Below are 16,323 nucleotides of genomic sequence, written 5' to 3' on the forward strand. Positions count from 1 at the left end.
GCCTGGTGCGCAGTTCGTGCATGCGAGTGAAAGAGCGCTTCAATCTCCCTGAAGCACGGAGCTGCCTCAGGGAGATTGAAGCACTTGTTGAAAAAATGATTAAATACAATAAAAATTCAAAGAAACATGTCCCTTCATGTGAATGTGTCACATGAGATGGGACATCTTTTTAATTTCAAAGGAAAGTGTTTATTTAATTTGTAGTAGCTTTAGGAAAACCTCATCCTGCTCATGGATGAGGTTTCCTAAAAAAACATTAAGGCCGCTTGGCCTTTTCACCTGCCCGCCAACCATAAGGTTGGACGGGCAGCGTAAAATTCAGGTTAATTAGGTCCTTAATAGGCCTTTCAGTTATCAGCAGGCATGCAGCCGACTCCAGTGCGCGGAAGCTGAATGAAATATCGCACGAGTTCGTGATGACATTGGGACACGCCCGACGTTATCACATGTCTTTTTATGTTCCGGTGTGTCGGGCGCACGCCCACACACTGAATGTAAAATTCTGCCCTAAATGTCCGAATTAACCTGTTGCTGCCCAGTGCTGCAGCTTGGCTTTTGTAATTTATAGTTCCAATCATGAGGTCAAAACATGTCTGTGGGTTTGAAATTATGTTCCATAAATTTCCCAGTTGGAGGGGATTCCAACCCTACAAAATTATCAACGATTATTGTAAAAACCCATCTGATTCACTAATGCTCTTTAGGGAAGAAAAAAATTGCCATCCTTACCTGGTCTGGCTTATATGTGAATCCAGACCACAGCAACATGGTTAATTCTTAACTGCCTTCTGAAATGTCCACTCAGTCCTTGGCAATTAGGGATGGGCAACAAATGTTGGCCTTACCAGCGACACCCACATTCTACGAAAGATTACTAGATAAGGGGAGTGTGTGCTTTTCATTGTGAAGAAAGGAACTAAATGATTAATCAAACAGTTCAGGTTAGGTGGTAACATGGGTTAGAAGCTGCTCTTTCATCTCAGGAAGCTAGGTTTGAATGCAGTACTGACTGGATGTAAGTCTTCTCTGTCAGTTTTAAGGGTTCTGGCAGAAATATTTGTCAACTTCTGCTCAAAGGAAAGTAAGTTTTGAGCACCAGGTTGTGCAAACTTTTTAACTAAATTAAAATTTTACTTGTGAAAGCCATTGAATGGCTGCCATGGAAAATGACACAATGCATTACCTGATGTTCTGATATTGGGTTAGAAGAGAGCACAGCACCTAATCTGGAAACATTGGTTGTGGCACTGGGTGCCGGAAAAAGCCAACTTTAATTGGACGTATGGCTGGAGGTTTCATCGCATGGCCTATTACCCTAATTGCCCCCAGCCAGTCAAATAGCCTTATTCTCCTGTGTTCCTGCGTTCCTCAACACTTTCATCACGAGACAAATGTCTCTGAAAAATGTGGGTGGGATTCTTCTTAATGTTCTTATAATTTTTCTCCTGAGTTGCTCACATCAATGTCTTTAATTGCTGAAGACAATCCTGGAGGTTTGGCAACCCTGTGCCCAGGATGATAAATTGTTCTTTCACAGTGTTGATGTCCGCACACACTATTTTAAAAACCAAGTTTAATATTTTGCAATATGCATGTATGTTTTGACAGTCCTTGAGGCTGAACCAGTATACAGCCTTATTTTGGAAGAGTTCACATCTGTTTCAAATCTCTAATTCATAATTATGTTTAAAAATACCGTGAACCTTCTATATTTACATTTAGTATATAATAATGAAAGCCTAAATACAAATTGAAACATAAAAGCTGTAAAAGTATGGTTTTCAAATAGAAAATGATAGTTAGTGACTTCAGCAAACGGTTACACCCTTATACACATGAACACTTGATTTTTTATGTAAAGTTGCATCTGCTCCACAAGTGTTCTAATATAAATCAGCATAGTTGTCAAGTATAATATTTTAATTTAAAAATAATGGAAAAGTGTTATATTTTAATTTGTCACTATCTTGTAATATTTCTGAAATACCCAGATTAAGTAATCTTCCATATTATTTAGTTTCCCACATTTACAATTGGATTCCATCAGCCTGATGTCAACTCTGGCTCTGCTTGAAAAGCTCACAGATCAAAGGCTAGCTGTGGGTTCAATGATAATTTTAATCTAACTAGCTGGGCGAGAAGTCTACAGGATTTGGTGATTCTGGCCCTTGATTTCAATGAAGAGTCATTATCAGGTGGGGTGTGAAACCAGCATTGCGTCCGTTCCCATCAGTGTCTCAACGGGCAGGTTAGCTTAAAATTACCCCAAATGTATCCAATAAAATGGCAAACTCCATAGAGCAAGCCTACATATTTATGTAAATTTGTCAAATACCTCTTTTATACAGCATCCATAGTGGAACCAATGCTTTCTACCTCCCTCCAAATGGGGCGCATCTCTGAATATTCTGGAGCTAGTCTCCCCCAGCTATTACAGAGTGAAGCTAGCCTTGGGGCACAAGTTTGGTGCAAAAGACCCAAGGAAATAAGGGAGAGGTTATTTACATGGGCCCCTCTTTGTTTGGCATGGACTCAGCCTCTGGACTCCATGGCATTAGCAACCAAGGAGTGCACATGACAGGAAATGGACAGAGACCATGTTCTCCTGATTTACATGGCTTTACTTTTTTTTGTTCACACATTCCATCATGCCTGCCCATATAAGGTGTGGGGAAATCTCCAAACTGCTTTGCATCTCCATCAAGCTTAGGTGTGTAAGGAAGTTGGTATTGTTGAGGTATAAAGTCCTGACAAGAAAACAATAACCTGTACCAATCATCTGAAAAATGCACTTTTACATGCTGAATTAGGTTGTGGTGCAGGTTAGTATGTGAACAAATTTGAAAAACTGACTAATTTTTGATTTGGTCATGGGATGTAAGCACCTCTGGCAAAGGCAGCATTTGTTGTCATCCCTAATTTCCCTTGAGAAGGTTGTGGTGAACCGCTTGCCTTGAACCGCTGCAGTCCATGTGGTGGAGGTACACTCACAGTGCTGCTTGGAAGGGAGTTCCAGGATTTTCCCAGTGACAGCGAAGGAACGGCAATCTAGTTCCACGTTAGGATGGTGTTGCTTGGAGAGGAGCTTACAGTTAGTAATATTCCCATGCATCTCTTGTCTTTCTCCTTCTAGGTGGTAAACGTTGAGGGTTTGGAAGGTGCTGTCAAAGGAGGCTAGTGAGTTGCTGCAGTGCATCTTGCCTATTGTGCCCACTGCTGCCGCAGTGCATCAATGATGGAGGGAGTGAATGTTTAAGCTAGTGGATGGGGTGCCAATCAAGAGGGCTGCTTTGCCCTGGATGGTATCAAGCTTCCTGAGAGTTGTACGAGCTACAGTCTCCCAGGCAAGTGGAGAGTATTCCATCGCACTCCTGACTAGTGCCTTGTAGATGCTGGACAGGCTTTGGGAAGTCAGGGAGTGGTTACTTACCTGTGGAATTCCCAGCCTTTGACCTGCTATTATAGGCACAGAATTTGTGTGGCTGGTCCAGTTTAGTTTCTGGTCAATAGTAATCCTGAGGATGTTGATAATGGGCTATTCAGCGATGGTAATGCCATTGAGCATCGAAGGGAGATGGCTACATTCTCTATTGTTGGGGATGGTCACTGCGGGCACTTGTATAGCATGAATGTAACTTGCCAGTTATCAGCTCTTGCTTGAAAGTTATCCAGGCCTTCCTGCATACAGGCGTGGACTACTTCAGTATCTAAGGAGTCACGAATGTTACTGAACACTGCAATCACCAGTGAACATCCCAGTTATGTCCTTATGATGGAGAGAAAGTAATAGAAGCAGCTGAAGATGTTTGGACCTAGGACACTATCCTGGGGAACTCCTGCAGTGATATCTTGGGACTGAGATAATTGGCTTCTGACACCATCTTCTTTTGGGTATAACTCCATCCAGTGGAGAGTTTTCTCCCTAGTTTCCTTTGACTTCAATTTTATTAGTGATTCTTAATGTCACACACAGTCAAATGCTGCCTTGATGTCAAGAACACTCTCACCTCACCTCTGAAACCAGTTGTTTTGTCCAAGTTTGGATCAGGGCTGCAATGAGATCTGGAGCTGTGTGTCTTTGGCGGCACCCAAACTGAGAATCAGTGAGGAGGTTATTACTGAGTAAGTTTCACTTGAAAGGAGTCGTTGACACTGCTACCATCACTTTGCTGATGATTGAGAGTAGACTGATTGGGTGGTAACTGACCGGATTGGATTTGCCCTGCTTTTTGTGGATAGAACATACCTGGGCAATTTTCTACATTGTCGGGTAATGTAGCTGCACTGGAATAATAGTTTTAATTAGTTAAAGAACAGATCTAGATTAGTTTGATCACAATAGCATTGAGAATTAATTTTCCAATTAATCATGCTCCAAGTTTCTGTGTATGACCTTGAGATAACTCCTGTTTTTTTTTATTCTTTCATGGGGCTTGGGCATCGCTGGCAAAGCCAGCATTTGTTGCCCATCCCTAATTGCCCTTGAACTGAGTGACTTGCTAGGCCAATGCAGAGGGCAGTTAAGAATCAAATCTTATTGCTGTGGATCTGGAGTCACGTGTAGGCCAGAGCAGGTAAGGAAAGGCTGCGGTATTTTACTACCTCATGTGATAGACCATTTTCCGTGTGTGAGCCTGGACAGGCAGTTTTGGTTATTTGACAATGGATCTGGTACCGCACAGCACATTATTGTGCCAGTGTGGTAATAGACAAGAACATTGCAGTACTGGCCACCTAATAGCAACCAGGATATTTCCCTCTCTTACCTCCTTAGTAAGAACAATTATAGTGCTGCCACCACTGTCATTGACCAGCAGCACAGGTTAAAGCAGGGATCTTTTTCTTTTGCATGACTTAGAACCACCCTAAGCAGCATATTTACCAACTGTGTTATCAAGAAGGATTGGAATTTTTTTTAAAGCCACATTTGCTGTTGGGGGTATGTTGGATGGTGCAGAGGTTTGAAACTGGTCTTTCATCATAGACACCTTGGTTGAAATCAAGTCTAGACTGATGGGATGAAGGGATCTTACATGACAGGAGTTTAAACAGTTTCAACCCTTTTCTTACTGGCAAGGGCTTACAGCAGAAGATTGGCATGAATTTGGCATTCATTTGACATTCTCATTACGCGAGGCCGCAGGGTGACTGATGTGAGAAATGTAACTAATGCAGAAGGAGGTGATTTTGAGGTCGGGGGGCTGAGGCCTATTGTAAGTGGAGCTTTATTCTGCATCTGGCTGTGCTGTGCTCTGAATGCTTAATGCTACCCCCTAGCACCTGGATATATATAATAATGAAAAGAAAATTCCCAAACAAAACAAAATCTGTAAAATGTTTTTTTTATGTTTCACTAAGTTCTTTCTATCAGGAACATCTACTGCTAGAGGACCAGAAAATCTTTTGTTTTGAACACTAACATTGGAAAAAAATGTCCTACAATGTGCAAGTTGCATCTACATGCAAATATTGATCCAAGAAGTTTAGGAGATTCATAGACATCATAATTAATGATTGCTTGGACAATACTATTTTGCCCCAGTGTTAACCTTATAAACCAAAGGATTTTTACATTTGAACACGTTTCTCCTTCAGTGTTTTGTGGCTCTAAATACAGATTTCAGGGCTTATCAGCTGAAATTTTTTTCCCTAAGGTTACTTGCACAAATGCATTATCCTAGCTGAGTTGGTGCTTGTTGTAGTGCTACATCTGTATAGGGTAGTTGGCTATTCAGGTGGCACACATGATTAAGTCTCCCTCCTTGAAGGGAAATGACACATCATTTACCTATACCTGGGCCCATAGCCAAGTCCTCCATGCTGCTGCATGTGAGGAATGCTATAAAGCAGCTGAGGTTCTTTGTTTATTTGGAGCAAAAAGCTGAATGGTGCCTCACAGTTTGTATGTACAAATACATACTTGTATTGCAAGACCGTTTACCCTTCATCTTGAAAACCATATCCTTGGTCCACAAAACTCACAATAGCAACTTATGGTGGCTAAATATTTACATATTTTCCATGTTAATAAATAGATTTGCATATTGCTGTACCATGAGTGATTAGTTAGTCCACGAGGTAGATTCAATTTTTCCTATTGTTGCTGTGAGCATATCTTTACCTTGAATTTTGATTTTATAAGGGGTGGCATCCTCCATTTTAAATATGTTTGAGAAATTTCAAAAACACAAACCCAATAATTTTAAGCAGATGTGGAGTTTACATCATTTATACTGTATATAGATATGTGCATAAAAATAGGCTAGATAGGAATGTACAAAGTGAAAAATCAGAATCACTTTATTTTGAAATTGTGACTTTTGTAGGAAAAAGCTGATTTTTAAATTGGGTAAAATTTTTATCCACTTTAAAGGGGAGAAAAACAATTTGAATACCAAATGAAGTAGGACTTCTTGTAATCCGGATTGCCAGGAATTGTGTCTCGGGGAATTAAGGGATATAAGGATAGTGTGGAAAAGTGGAAATGGGATGGAAGATCAGCTATTATCTTATTAAATGGTGGAACAGGCTTGAAGAGCCAAGTGGCCTACTCCAGCTCCTATTTCTTTTGTTCTTCATAAATATACAACAACCTGCTAGAAATGCTAGAAATGCAAATGTTAAAATTCAAGGTTTATTAGTAACTAGGGATTCTGTGTTTTTGTTACATTTTAAATTTGAATGTTGTAATTGGAAATATTGGCCTGGTTTATCATCTTTGAGGTGGGTAGTGGGAGTTGGGACATTTCCCGAAACGGCAAGTCCACCTTGGCGGGGGCAGGGAGGGAGTTCTAGTAAAGACTGGATTTTAGTTGTGGGGGTGGGGGGCATGGGTGCTAACAGAAGTCAGGCCCACCATCTCCAGAAAGTGGTCAGAGGTAGCCATGGGCCTGCCTGCCTTGGTGATCTGGGACTTTGCCCCAGTTATAATAAAAACAGGCCCTCCAGCCCTCACCCCTCACGCCCTTCACCCCCCCCCCCCCCCACTCCTCATATCCTATCCATGTCACCTCATGCCCCCCCACTCATCCCCGTGTCCTCTCATACCCTCCATGCCAAGCTATGGCACTTCCGTGCATATTCACTCACATTACACTCTGTATAGAACCAATGAACCTCATAGTGACAATAGGATGTGTTTAAAATGCTTTAAAAAATTCATTCATTCATAATTTTGCACTTTCTTAATAAGCTCCTTTCACTACAGCCCAATAGAAGTGTCAATCATGCAGATCCTTTAAACTATCAATGGCAGAAACTGCAAGCACATGAAACATGAAATCTTGTGTAAATAAACATTGTGCAATTGGCAGAATCAATCAGCAGGCCAGAGCTGTCAATCAAGAAATGTTTTCCTTGGTGTGCAGCTGTTTCAAAACCCTAATGGATGCCTTGTCTCTCAGCCAAGTTCCATTATGAATTAAGATAAAAGCAAAATACTGCGGATGCTGGAAATCTAAAACAAAAACAAAAATAGCTGGAAAAACTCAACAGGTCTGACAGCATCTACGGAGAGGAACACAGTTAACATTTCAAGTCCATATGACTCTTCATCAGAGCAGCATTCTTGGCTGAGAGCCCAATAGAGTGCTGTAACAGCTGTACCCCAGGGAAAACATTGCTTGATTGACAGCTCTGGCTCTCTGATCAATTCTGTCAATTATTCTGAAAATAGCAAATGTGACTTCTCTATTCAAGAAAAGAAGGAGACAGAAAGCAAGAAACTACTGGCCAGTTAGTTAGAGGCAGTTCAGAGAAGGTTCACTCGATTGACAGCTGGGATGGGAGGGTTATCTTATGAAGAAAGGTTGGACAGGCTTGGCCTGTATCCATTGGAGTTTAGAAGAATAAGAGGTGATCTTATTGAAACATATCCTGAGGAGACTTGACAGGGGTTGGTGGTGAAAGGATGTCTCCCCTTGAGGGAGAGACTAGCACAAGGAGATACAGTATTAAAATAAGGGGTCACCCATGGAAGAAGGAGATGAGGAGAAATTTTTTCTCTGAGGACTGTGAGTCTGTGGCCAGAATTTTCCATCCCCTCTGGTGTCAAGTGTTATGGTAGGCATGAGCGGACAATATGGTGGGAAGGCGATCATCCGCTCCACCCATCAATGATGGGCCACGCTTCCCACCACACTTCGGGAACCTCACTGTAATACATCTGCATATAATTATAATCCCTGCCCACCTGAATCATCCCCCCACCCTTGATCATCCGGGCAAACACACCGAAGTGTTTCGCAACTGTACATGAGCGACGTGCAACTGGTGAGCTGCATTTCGCTTGGGACTTCGAGTTTTCTTTGCCGACCTTGCTTTGGGCAACACTCACAGTCATCAGCGCCAGACTTCGCAGGCAGCACCACATCACTTTTAGGGGGGGCTCACGGGCAGGTCTCTACCTACCAGATCAGCTGTAAGGCGGGGATGGCTTTTCAACATCTACAGGCCTAGGGCTTGTTTGGGGAAGGGGGAGAAGAGGCCTCAGGCAAGGGAAAGGCTGCAGGGTGAGGGCTGTATTGAGGAAGGGGGGGATCCCAGGGTGTGTGTGGGGGCACATGTTGATTTGTGCAAGTGGCCTCAAGATGGTGAGGGCTGAGGAGGCAGTCTGCAGAGAAGATCAGGCCAAATGGAGATGTGAGGGTTTGTGTGGGAGAGTGAGTGGTGATGTCCCTTGAGCTGGCAGTTAGTGAGGTACCAGTGAATGTTTGATGGACTTGACTGTGAGTTCAGAGTGATGAGATGGTTGCCTTACCCTGGAGGCACGGATTAGATCATTCATGCTCTTTGTGCACTGGCTGGCCAACCTCTTCTGTGTAGTGTTGGCACTGACCACCACTGCCGCTGCCTCCCAAGCCAGAGTGGTGAGATTGCTGGACTTCCTACAGCCAGAACCGAGGTGGAGGACATCTATGCAGGCCTCCAAGAGGCATTCCAGTAACGGATCATGGAACTCTTGTTGGCTTTCAGGGCCATGCCTTCACTGGAGCAGTCCTGGGCTGAAAGCATTGAGAACTGTATACCTGGCTGCAGTTTAGTTATGGCACCCGATGTGAGGAAATGGTGTGATAACAGCGTGTTAAGCCAATCAGAGGCCACCCGCCAGTGAGACGGTGTCATTTCTGTGGCTGCATAATTAATGAGCTGGAAGCAGACAATGTGGCATAAGAAGCTGCCATTGCGGCCGACGGGTAAAACACCCTATTTCCCTCTCGCTACTGCACTTAGTGCAAATCTTGGACGATTCCACCCTTTGGAACTCTCTTCCCTGGAGAGCGGTGGAGGCAGGGTCATTGAATACTTTTAAGGCAGAAGTAGATAAATTCTTGATTAACAATGGGGGATAAAGGGTACCTATAACAAAATGCAATTTAAACACTATTTAAATGATGCACATGATTTTAATTCACAAATATGCCGGTACATGCTTACTGACCTAAAAGCTATAAGGGAAAAATAAGATGGAACATAGAGCATAATACCTTAGACGTGAAGTTTGTCGATCAGTTAGCTTATGAAAGGGAATTGCTTTTAGTCTGGACATAAGATCATCCAATCAGTCCTGTAGGATATCCCCTTTTCTTTAAGCTGTCATTATTTACTATGCCTATAGGTGCAGAACTGACTGTAGTGATGCAAACATGAGCTTCGCTCATGAACAGAACTCGGAGTAACTAGCTGACTGTACAATCATAATCAGTTAAAATGGTGGCAGTCAGGTCTTTTTCAGTTAATGGATACTGTGTAAAGTAACTTGTTGTACAGTTAAGCTTTAAAACTGGTTAAGCTTGCTTTCACAGCAGAAGCAGATACATTATTGTAGCCACAAAGCAAAAATGAAGTGCAACTACTTCCTGTTGATGCCCTTGTTTATCTGCACCACCAGCATTACCTTTCACACTAGCATCAAAATTGCATTGTTGAAACCAGTTTAGTTCCAGCACTCTGGCTCAAAAAGGCAAATGTGTAAGATTTTGGATTCAGGGGAGCCACAGATTCCTAAGTTATATAGTCAACTATTCGTAAGTAATTTTAAGATAGATTATTAGGAATCAACAGTTTGCATGATGCATTAATTAATTAGACACAAAAGTATATGACCTGTGATAGGTGAGAGTGTTCACTGATCTCGGAGGACAAACAGACGGTTGGCACAGAATGCTTTGATCTCAGTAGCTTGTGATAGCAGCATTCTGCAGCCTAGTCAAAGTTTTAGGGGACTCTTCCCTCAGTCTTCCTCCATCTTCCCTGGTCCATCTTCCACCTGAAGAAGGCGGCTGCCTAATGAATACCGCCACCTGATGAGAATGTCCCCTGACGAGCACTTGTTCATATACTTTATTTCTAACGGCTGGTAACTTACCCAGTATCAATCACCTGTTTCAGACCCTTCAAACCAATGGATACAGGACAAGTATTCAAGATGTCAGAGCGGTCACCTCACCTGCTGTTTGTCACCCTGGCTTGAGGTCACTGCAGTACACAGGGCGCCAGCAGGCTTTCTGCTATCAGTTCAGGAATGTTTGTAGAGTCTAGAGACTTTGATGCAGGGAGCACAATCTTTGTGACCTTTATGTCTATCTTGTCTTGGTCCCTGACTCTTTAGAATTGTTTATATATTTTCTTAGAGAGAGAATTAAATGCTGTACCGGCTGATTCAATGAGAATTCTATACAATTCTAAAAAATACTATTTCTTACAGATGTCCTATAAAGTTTGCTATTGTAAGTCTTATGGCCCTGGATGCTCTAGAGTCTACGATTGGCTCCAACATTTCAATGCCCTACATCAGGTAATGGTGAGATCGGGCATGACCACAGTAGCCAGCACCAAATAACCTGATACTATTGTCATCAACTACACTTAGACATGCAGAGTAGCCACTTGAGCAATGTAGTAGAGGACTGCCATTAGCTATGGAATCCTGTCTAACATAAATCAATATATGCACAGAATTTTACAGCACAAAGGAGCCATTTGGCCCATGTACCAATGCCAAACCTTTGAAAGAGCCATCTAGTTAGTTCAATTCCCAACAGAACAAAATTTTCCCCTTCAAGTATTTATCTAGTCTTCTCAGGCAGTGCATTCTAGATCATAACTTGCTGTTTGAAAACAAAATCTCCTACATAACATGCCAAATATAGGTCACTAAAGATGAAGGGCACCCGCGTAAAAATCATTTCTGCAAGGATAAGATGAGATTGGAAGGTGGAGGGTGAAGCATTTGGTGTTTTTGTTTTATTCTTGGGCCAATGTGAGGGAGTATGAGCCATGGCGCAGGCCAGCACCAAGAAGGAAATTAGTAAAAGGAGACAGTAAATCAGGACGTAATGCTTAGGAGTTGCTAAATTTGTTTCTTTTCAAAGAGTCTGAAATTGTAAGGGAAAAGAGGAATTCCACATGAGCGCAGAAGAAATAAGGCAAAAGATTTGTTTGGGGATTAAGAGTAGCCACCAAAGGGAAGCGGTGACAGTTGTTGGTTAGACTTGAGCTACCAGTAATATAATATGTGTTTTCTAGAAGATATTCAGGCCACACCAGTTATTTCTTTTAATTTCTGCCAGTGGACAACAAATTTCTGCATTGAGCTCTCAGCAGGTAAACATTTTCTATGATTTCTCCTCTAACATGTCTGTGGCTGCACTCAAAAAATGGGGCCTATTTAATAAAGTGGACCAGTAGAATTCTGGAATTAGGAAAGTCTAACCTCACTGGGATTCAAACATGTATTCCCTTCAAGGAGAAATGGCATGAAAAATTAAGGAGTTTCTGGCCCAGATATGCTGAAAATAAACAAATGGAATTAGAACTTAGAGGTTGGGGTAGTCAAGAAAAAGGATTTGAGCAGTGTCCACTGATCAGGGAGGCATCCAATTAACTGCCGATGATGCTTCTCACAAATTCTAGCTGAAAACGTGAGTGAACAGTCAATCACATTGCGAAGAATTAACAGTAGGTTTTCACAGGCTCTTGATATGGAAAGGGTTAATGCAGCCACGTCACAAACTACAGTATGTGAGTTCCACAAGTGTATGTATCTATTTAACAAAAGGGTGGGAGCTGTTATGTTGAACAACATATGGTGAACAGACCACAGACTGTGAGAGGTGCTTAACCACTTAACCCATTTTTTGGGAGTCTAAGGACCAGATGTGATGTTAGACCTGTTGCCAGGGATGGTGAAGCGCATGAGGAGACTTTTGAGAGAAAAGGACAAAAATAAAGTGCCTTTTTACTAAACTTTTCAAAACAAAATGTAAGAAGTGATTTGCAAATTCCAATTTCATAAAGGAGAATCTGAGTTGACAAAAAGTGAGGTTAAATTATAACCATTGGTTTACGCCTAGCCAGAAAAAAATGTGGCACATTTTTTGTGCCAAATTTGATTAACTATGTGAGGTGCAGCCTTATTAAATCCTCTTGATTGTGTCAGTCAGTAGAAACGGTGAGATTTTGACTCCTATTCCCTTACAACCAAGAAAATCTGAGGTTTTTTTGTGCTCCGTATTTCTGTAATGTCATAAAATCTCTTTAACAAATGATATAGTTTGTGTTCCCAACCAATGGCCTGATTTAGGGAGTGGATAAGTGGTAACATTTTCTGTCCACTGCAGGGACTGGACTCGAGGTCTTGAACTACAAGTTGATGAGAACAGGAGAGTTGGTTTTGTATGTCATTGTTCCTAAAATTGGAAATAATACATTAGACTTTGCTGCAACTAAGTACAGGGAAACACTGACACTTAAAATCCTCACTTAAAAATGCTATATTTGTGAATCATGCTTAATTTTGCAGTTGAATTCTTTTGATATAATGTTAGCTGATGTGTTGTGGCTTATATAATTTTGTTTATTTTGATCTCTTTAGCAATTTTCTCAGTATGGTGGTGCACCAGGAGCTCCAGGTGGTGCAGGATATCCCGGGGCTGGTGGTCAAGGGTATCCAGGGGCTCCTGGAGCTGGAGGTTATGGAGCATTCCCAGGCCAACAGCAGGACCCACTCTATGGATACTTTGCTGCAGTGGCTGGTCAAGTAAGTTACTTTCATTAAACTAGGATTTGTAAGCTTGTGAAATATAAACCTACTGGAACCATTGGCTTTTTTTTAGTGTGGATCGCACAGTGTAAAAAAAACTTTATAGGTAATTGCCATCAGATCCCAATCCCTTCATGAATTACTATAATTATATGACAAAGGGGAGAATTTATTTCAGAGAAACTGGAATAAGCAGAACAGCTCAAGTAGTAAAGGCAGTGAATTTCTAGAATATAAACAAGACAGTGTTATGATCCCGGCTGATGTTACTACTGGGCAAGTCAGATCTCAAACTGGAACCTGGCTTGATAGACCCTAACTTTTATTTTTTGTTTAAAAACGTGGAGAGTGGCTACTGAACAGAGTCACAGAGTCTGCTGATGAACTTTGAACAAAAGAATAAAACATTTATTAAACAAGAAAAGATGAACTATATTACACTACTGCTTCACCCACAACTATACCTTTACAGTTATATACAGATATAGTAAGGATAACACAAGTTACAAAATCTATCTTATACTCTAATGTTCACAGTAAATACACAGTCCATGTAAACCCCACACCCCACACTCTGAAACCAAGTGACAGATGCCACCCAAAGCAGATGCTATGAATTTCTCATCAACTCCCTCCATACGCTTGTCACATCGTGAGCCAACTGGCCTCACTGAACTCTGTCTTTCACAAGAGGGCTTCCAATCTCCACTGTTGAAGGACTCGCCTTGGAATTTTCTCCCAAGCAATGCTTTCACTTAAACGTCTTCAACATGATCCACCTCAAAGGGTTTGAACTCTCCTTCCAATGTTCTCCTCCCTAGATACAGGGAAGGATCCTTCATTCAGGCTTAACCACCACATACACCCTCGGGTATTCAGCTTAGCCAAGCAGGACACCACTGCTTCACAGGCCCGTAGTAAGGAGTCACCCACCTTTGGCTGTCTCCTCAGATCTTCTGCCCTCTCCAGGCCCACTTTACCTTGATTCTGATCCCCACAGCTTTGTCTTTTAACTTGGAGCTTTTTCCTCTGCTCTTTACTTTCAATTTCACTGAACAGGACCGGTTTAGGTACCTGTTCTTTTCCCTTGACTTCACAGTCTTCCTGGGACAATCTTCTGCCCAATTCCCTTTCTTCTTTTCTTTGGGACCTGCTCCCTGCAGCTCCCTTCTTGCCTGCTCTGGCAGTTTCAGTGGAATGCCCCTACCTACTGAAATCAAACTATTTTTCTATTTTTCCCTGTCTCTATGGGCCCCCTGTTGCTGGGCAACAGCGCAGTTTTTTTAATACTTTGTTTTAAATCCCTGCACTACTCCAAGGGTTGTAGAACCTCATTAAAATACAGGTATACAAACAAACACTCAGACTTGCAAGCAACATTCTAAAGTGACCAAAACCCATGTTTCCCCCTTCTTAACACATGCATACAACATATAATTTTTTTAATTTAGGAATAAGCTATAGCTTTAAGTTTAACACATACAAATGCACATATAACTTACTTAAAATTATCTCTAGTTCCTAACAACAGTATTCTAGAACAATTATGGTTTAGAACTGACAAGGGAACAGGCCATATTACATAAAGTAATGAGTAACAAACCAGAATTGGTTTCCAATCTGGCTGTCAGGAAATATCTTGGGAATAGTGAATTTGATATTGGCTTTGAGAGGAAGAAGGGAGGGTCATAAATCAAGATTTTCAATTTAAGTGAGGCAAACTTTGCAGGAATAAGAAATAAGTCGACAGAGTAAATTTAGCTCAACTGTTAATAATTAAACATGAAATCAAACAGGGGAAGTATTGAAAGAAGTGTTTGGCACAGTACAAGCCCAATACAAATCCAAACAAAGTAGAGGTTCCAGTTGTGCAGTTAAGCAACCATGGTCAACAAACAAGGAAACCGTAAATCAAGCTTAACAGAAAAGGGTTTTCAAATTCAAAGAAAGATGTCAATCCAGCAGACTGAGAGAGCTATAAAAAGCTTCAAAGAGATACAAATAATGTCATAAGAAGTGTGAAAAGTGAATGTGGAAAAACATGCATAACAGTGACACTGAAGCTAACTGCAAAAGTTTTTATAAAAAGAGTACTAAAGGAGAATGTGGACCCATTAAAGACAGATGGAGTTGAAATTATAATGGAAAGTAAGGAAATAGTAGACTTGTGAAATGAACACACTGCATCTGGTTATTTTTTTTACAATGAAGAAAGAGGGTTAAGCACCATTGCTATAAAGGAAACTAAAAATAAATCAAACTGACACTCGTTTAGTAGTACAGAACTTGAATTTTGCTGAAAAGAAAGACATGTTGCTAAAGCATTCATTAGGATAAACACACTGCCAAATTTCAAACAATCACAACTGTTTATACAACAGGAGTAAAGGATGTAGATTGATTGGCAAGCTGACTCTGCTTAGCTTGTTTCAGATTTGCAGCATCCGCAGTATTTTGCTTTTATCTGATTGGTTGAGGCATTGCCATGGAGAAAGCAACAGGGGACTGTAGGCTTCCCAAGCTCCCGGGTAATCCAGAAAAAGGTGCAAGGGTTGAACATATTCTGTTTCTTTGCAGAGAATGTGTCCCTGCGAATGAATGTATGTCACTTCTAGCAAGTGTAAGTGAACCACATTAAGAGCTTGACTGATTATCTTAAATTGCTTGTTAATGTACACTCAGGATTGTTCAACAAGTGCAGCCCAATTGCAGAATCATAGATGCGAATTAAGATAAATGTTACATGAGATCTGATGTCTCCATTTAGAGTGTTAATAGAAACGGGGGTGGGGAAATTGCAGATGTTTTAGTCAGAAATTTCCAAAGTGCATTAGATTCAGAAATTCTGCCTATAGATTGAAACATTGCAAATGCCGTCTGTTTTTCAGAAGGGTGGGGTTGAGGGTAGGAGGGGGAGTGTTGGTTGTGAGAGGCCATTAACCTACTGCATTGTCGCCAAATTTGCTACTGATACAAGGATAAGTGTGAAAGCAAATTGTGAGGAGGAATACAAAGAACCTGCAAAGGGATATAAATAGGTTAAGTGAGTGGGCAGATGCAGTATAATGTGGGAAAATATGAGGTTGTCCACTTTGGCAGGAAGAATAAAAAAGCAGAATATTATTTAAATGGAGAGAGACTGCAGAACGCTGCAGTACAAAGGGATTTGGGTGTATTTGCACATGAATCACAAAAAGTTAGCATGCAGATACAGCAAGTAATTAAGAAGGCAAATGGAGTGTTGGCCTTGTTGCAAGGGGGATGGAGTATAAAAGTAGGGA

At 41.4% G+C, this 16,323-nt stretch overlaps 1 protein-coding gene across 2 annotated transcripts in view; it reads left to right on the plus strand.

Moving 5' to 3' along the window:
• The window catches only part of sri (sorcin), a 41,476-nt gene that overhangs the window by 5,677 nt on the left and 19,476 nt on the right, over positions 1 to 16,323 (plus strand). The window contains exons 2-3 of one of the 2 annotated variants that reach the window (XM_041183145.1): positions 10,706 to 10,795; positions 12,875 to 13,039. In XM_041183145.1, the coding sequence (XP_041039079.1) occupies positions 10,706 to 10,795; positions 12,875 to 13,039 (255 nt within the window). The remainder of the gene's footprint in view (positions 1 to 10,705; positions 10,796 to 12,874; positions 13,040 to 16,323) is intronic. The other variant, XM_041183146.1, reaches the window with a different exon arrangement.

This window comes from Carcharodon carcharias, chromosome 3 (genome assembly GCF_017639515.1).
Source record: "Carcharodon carcharias isolate sCarCar2 chromosome 3, sCarCar2.pri, whole genome shotgun sequence".
In the NCBI taxonomy this organism is placed as follows: Eukaryota; Metazoa; Chordata; class Chondrichthyes; order Lamniformes; family Lamnidae; genus Carcharodon; species Carcharodon carcharias.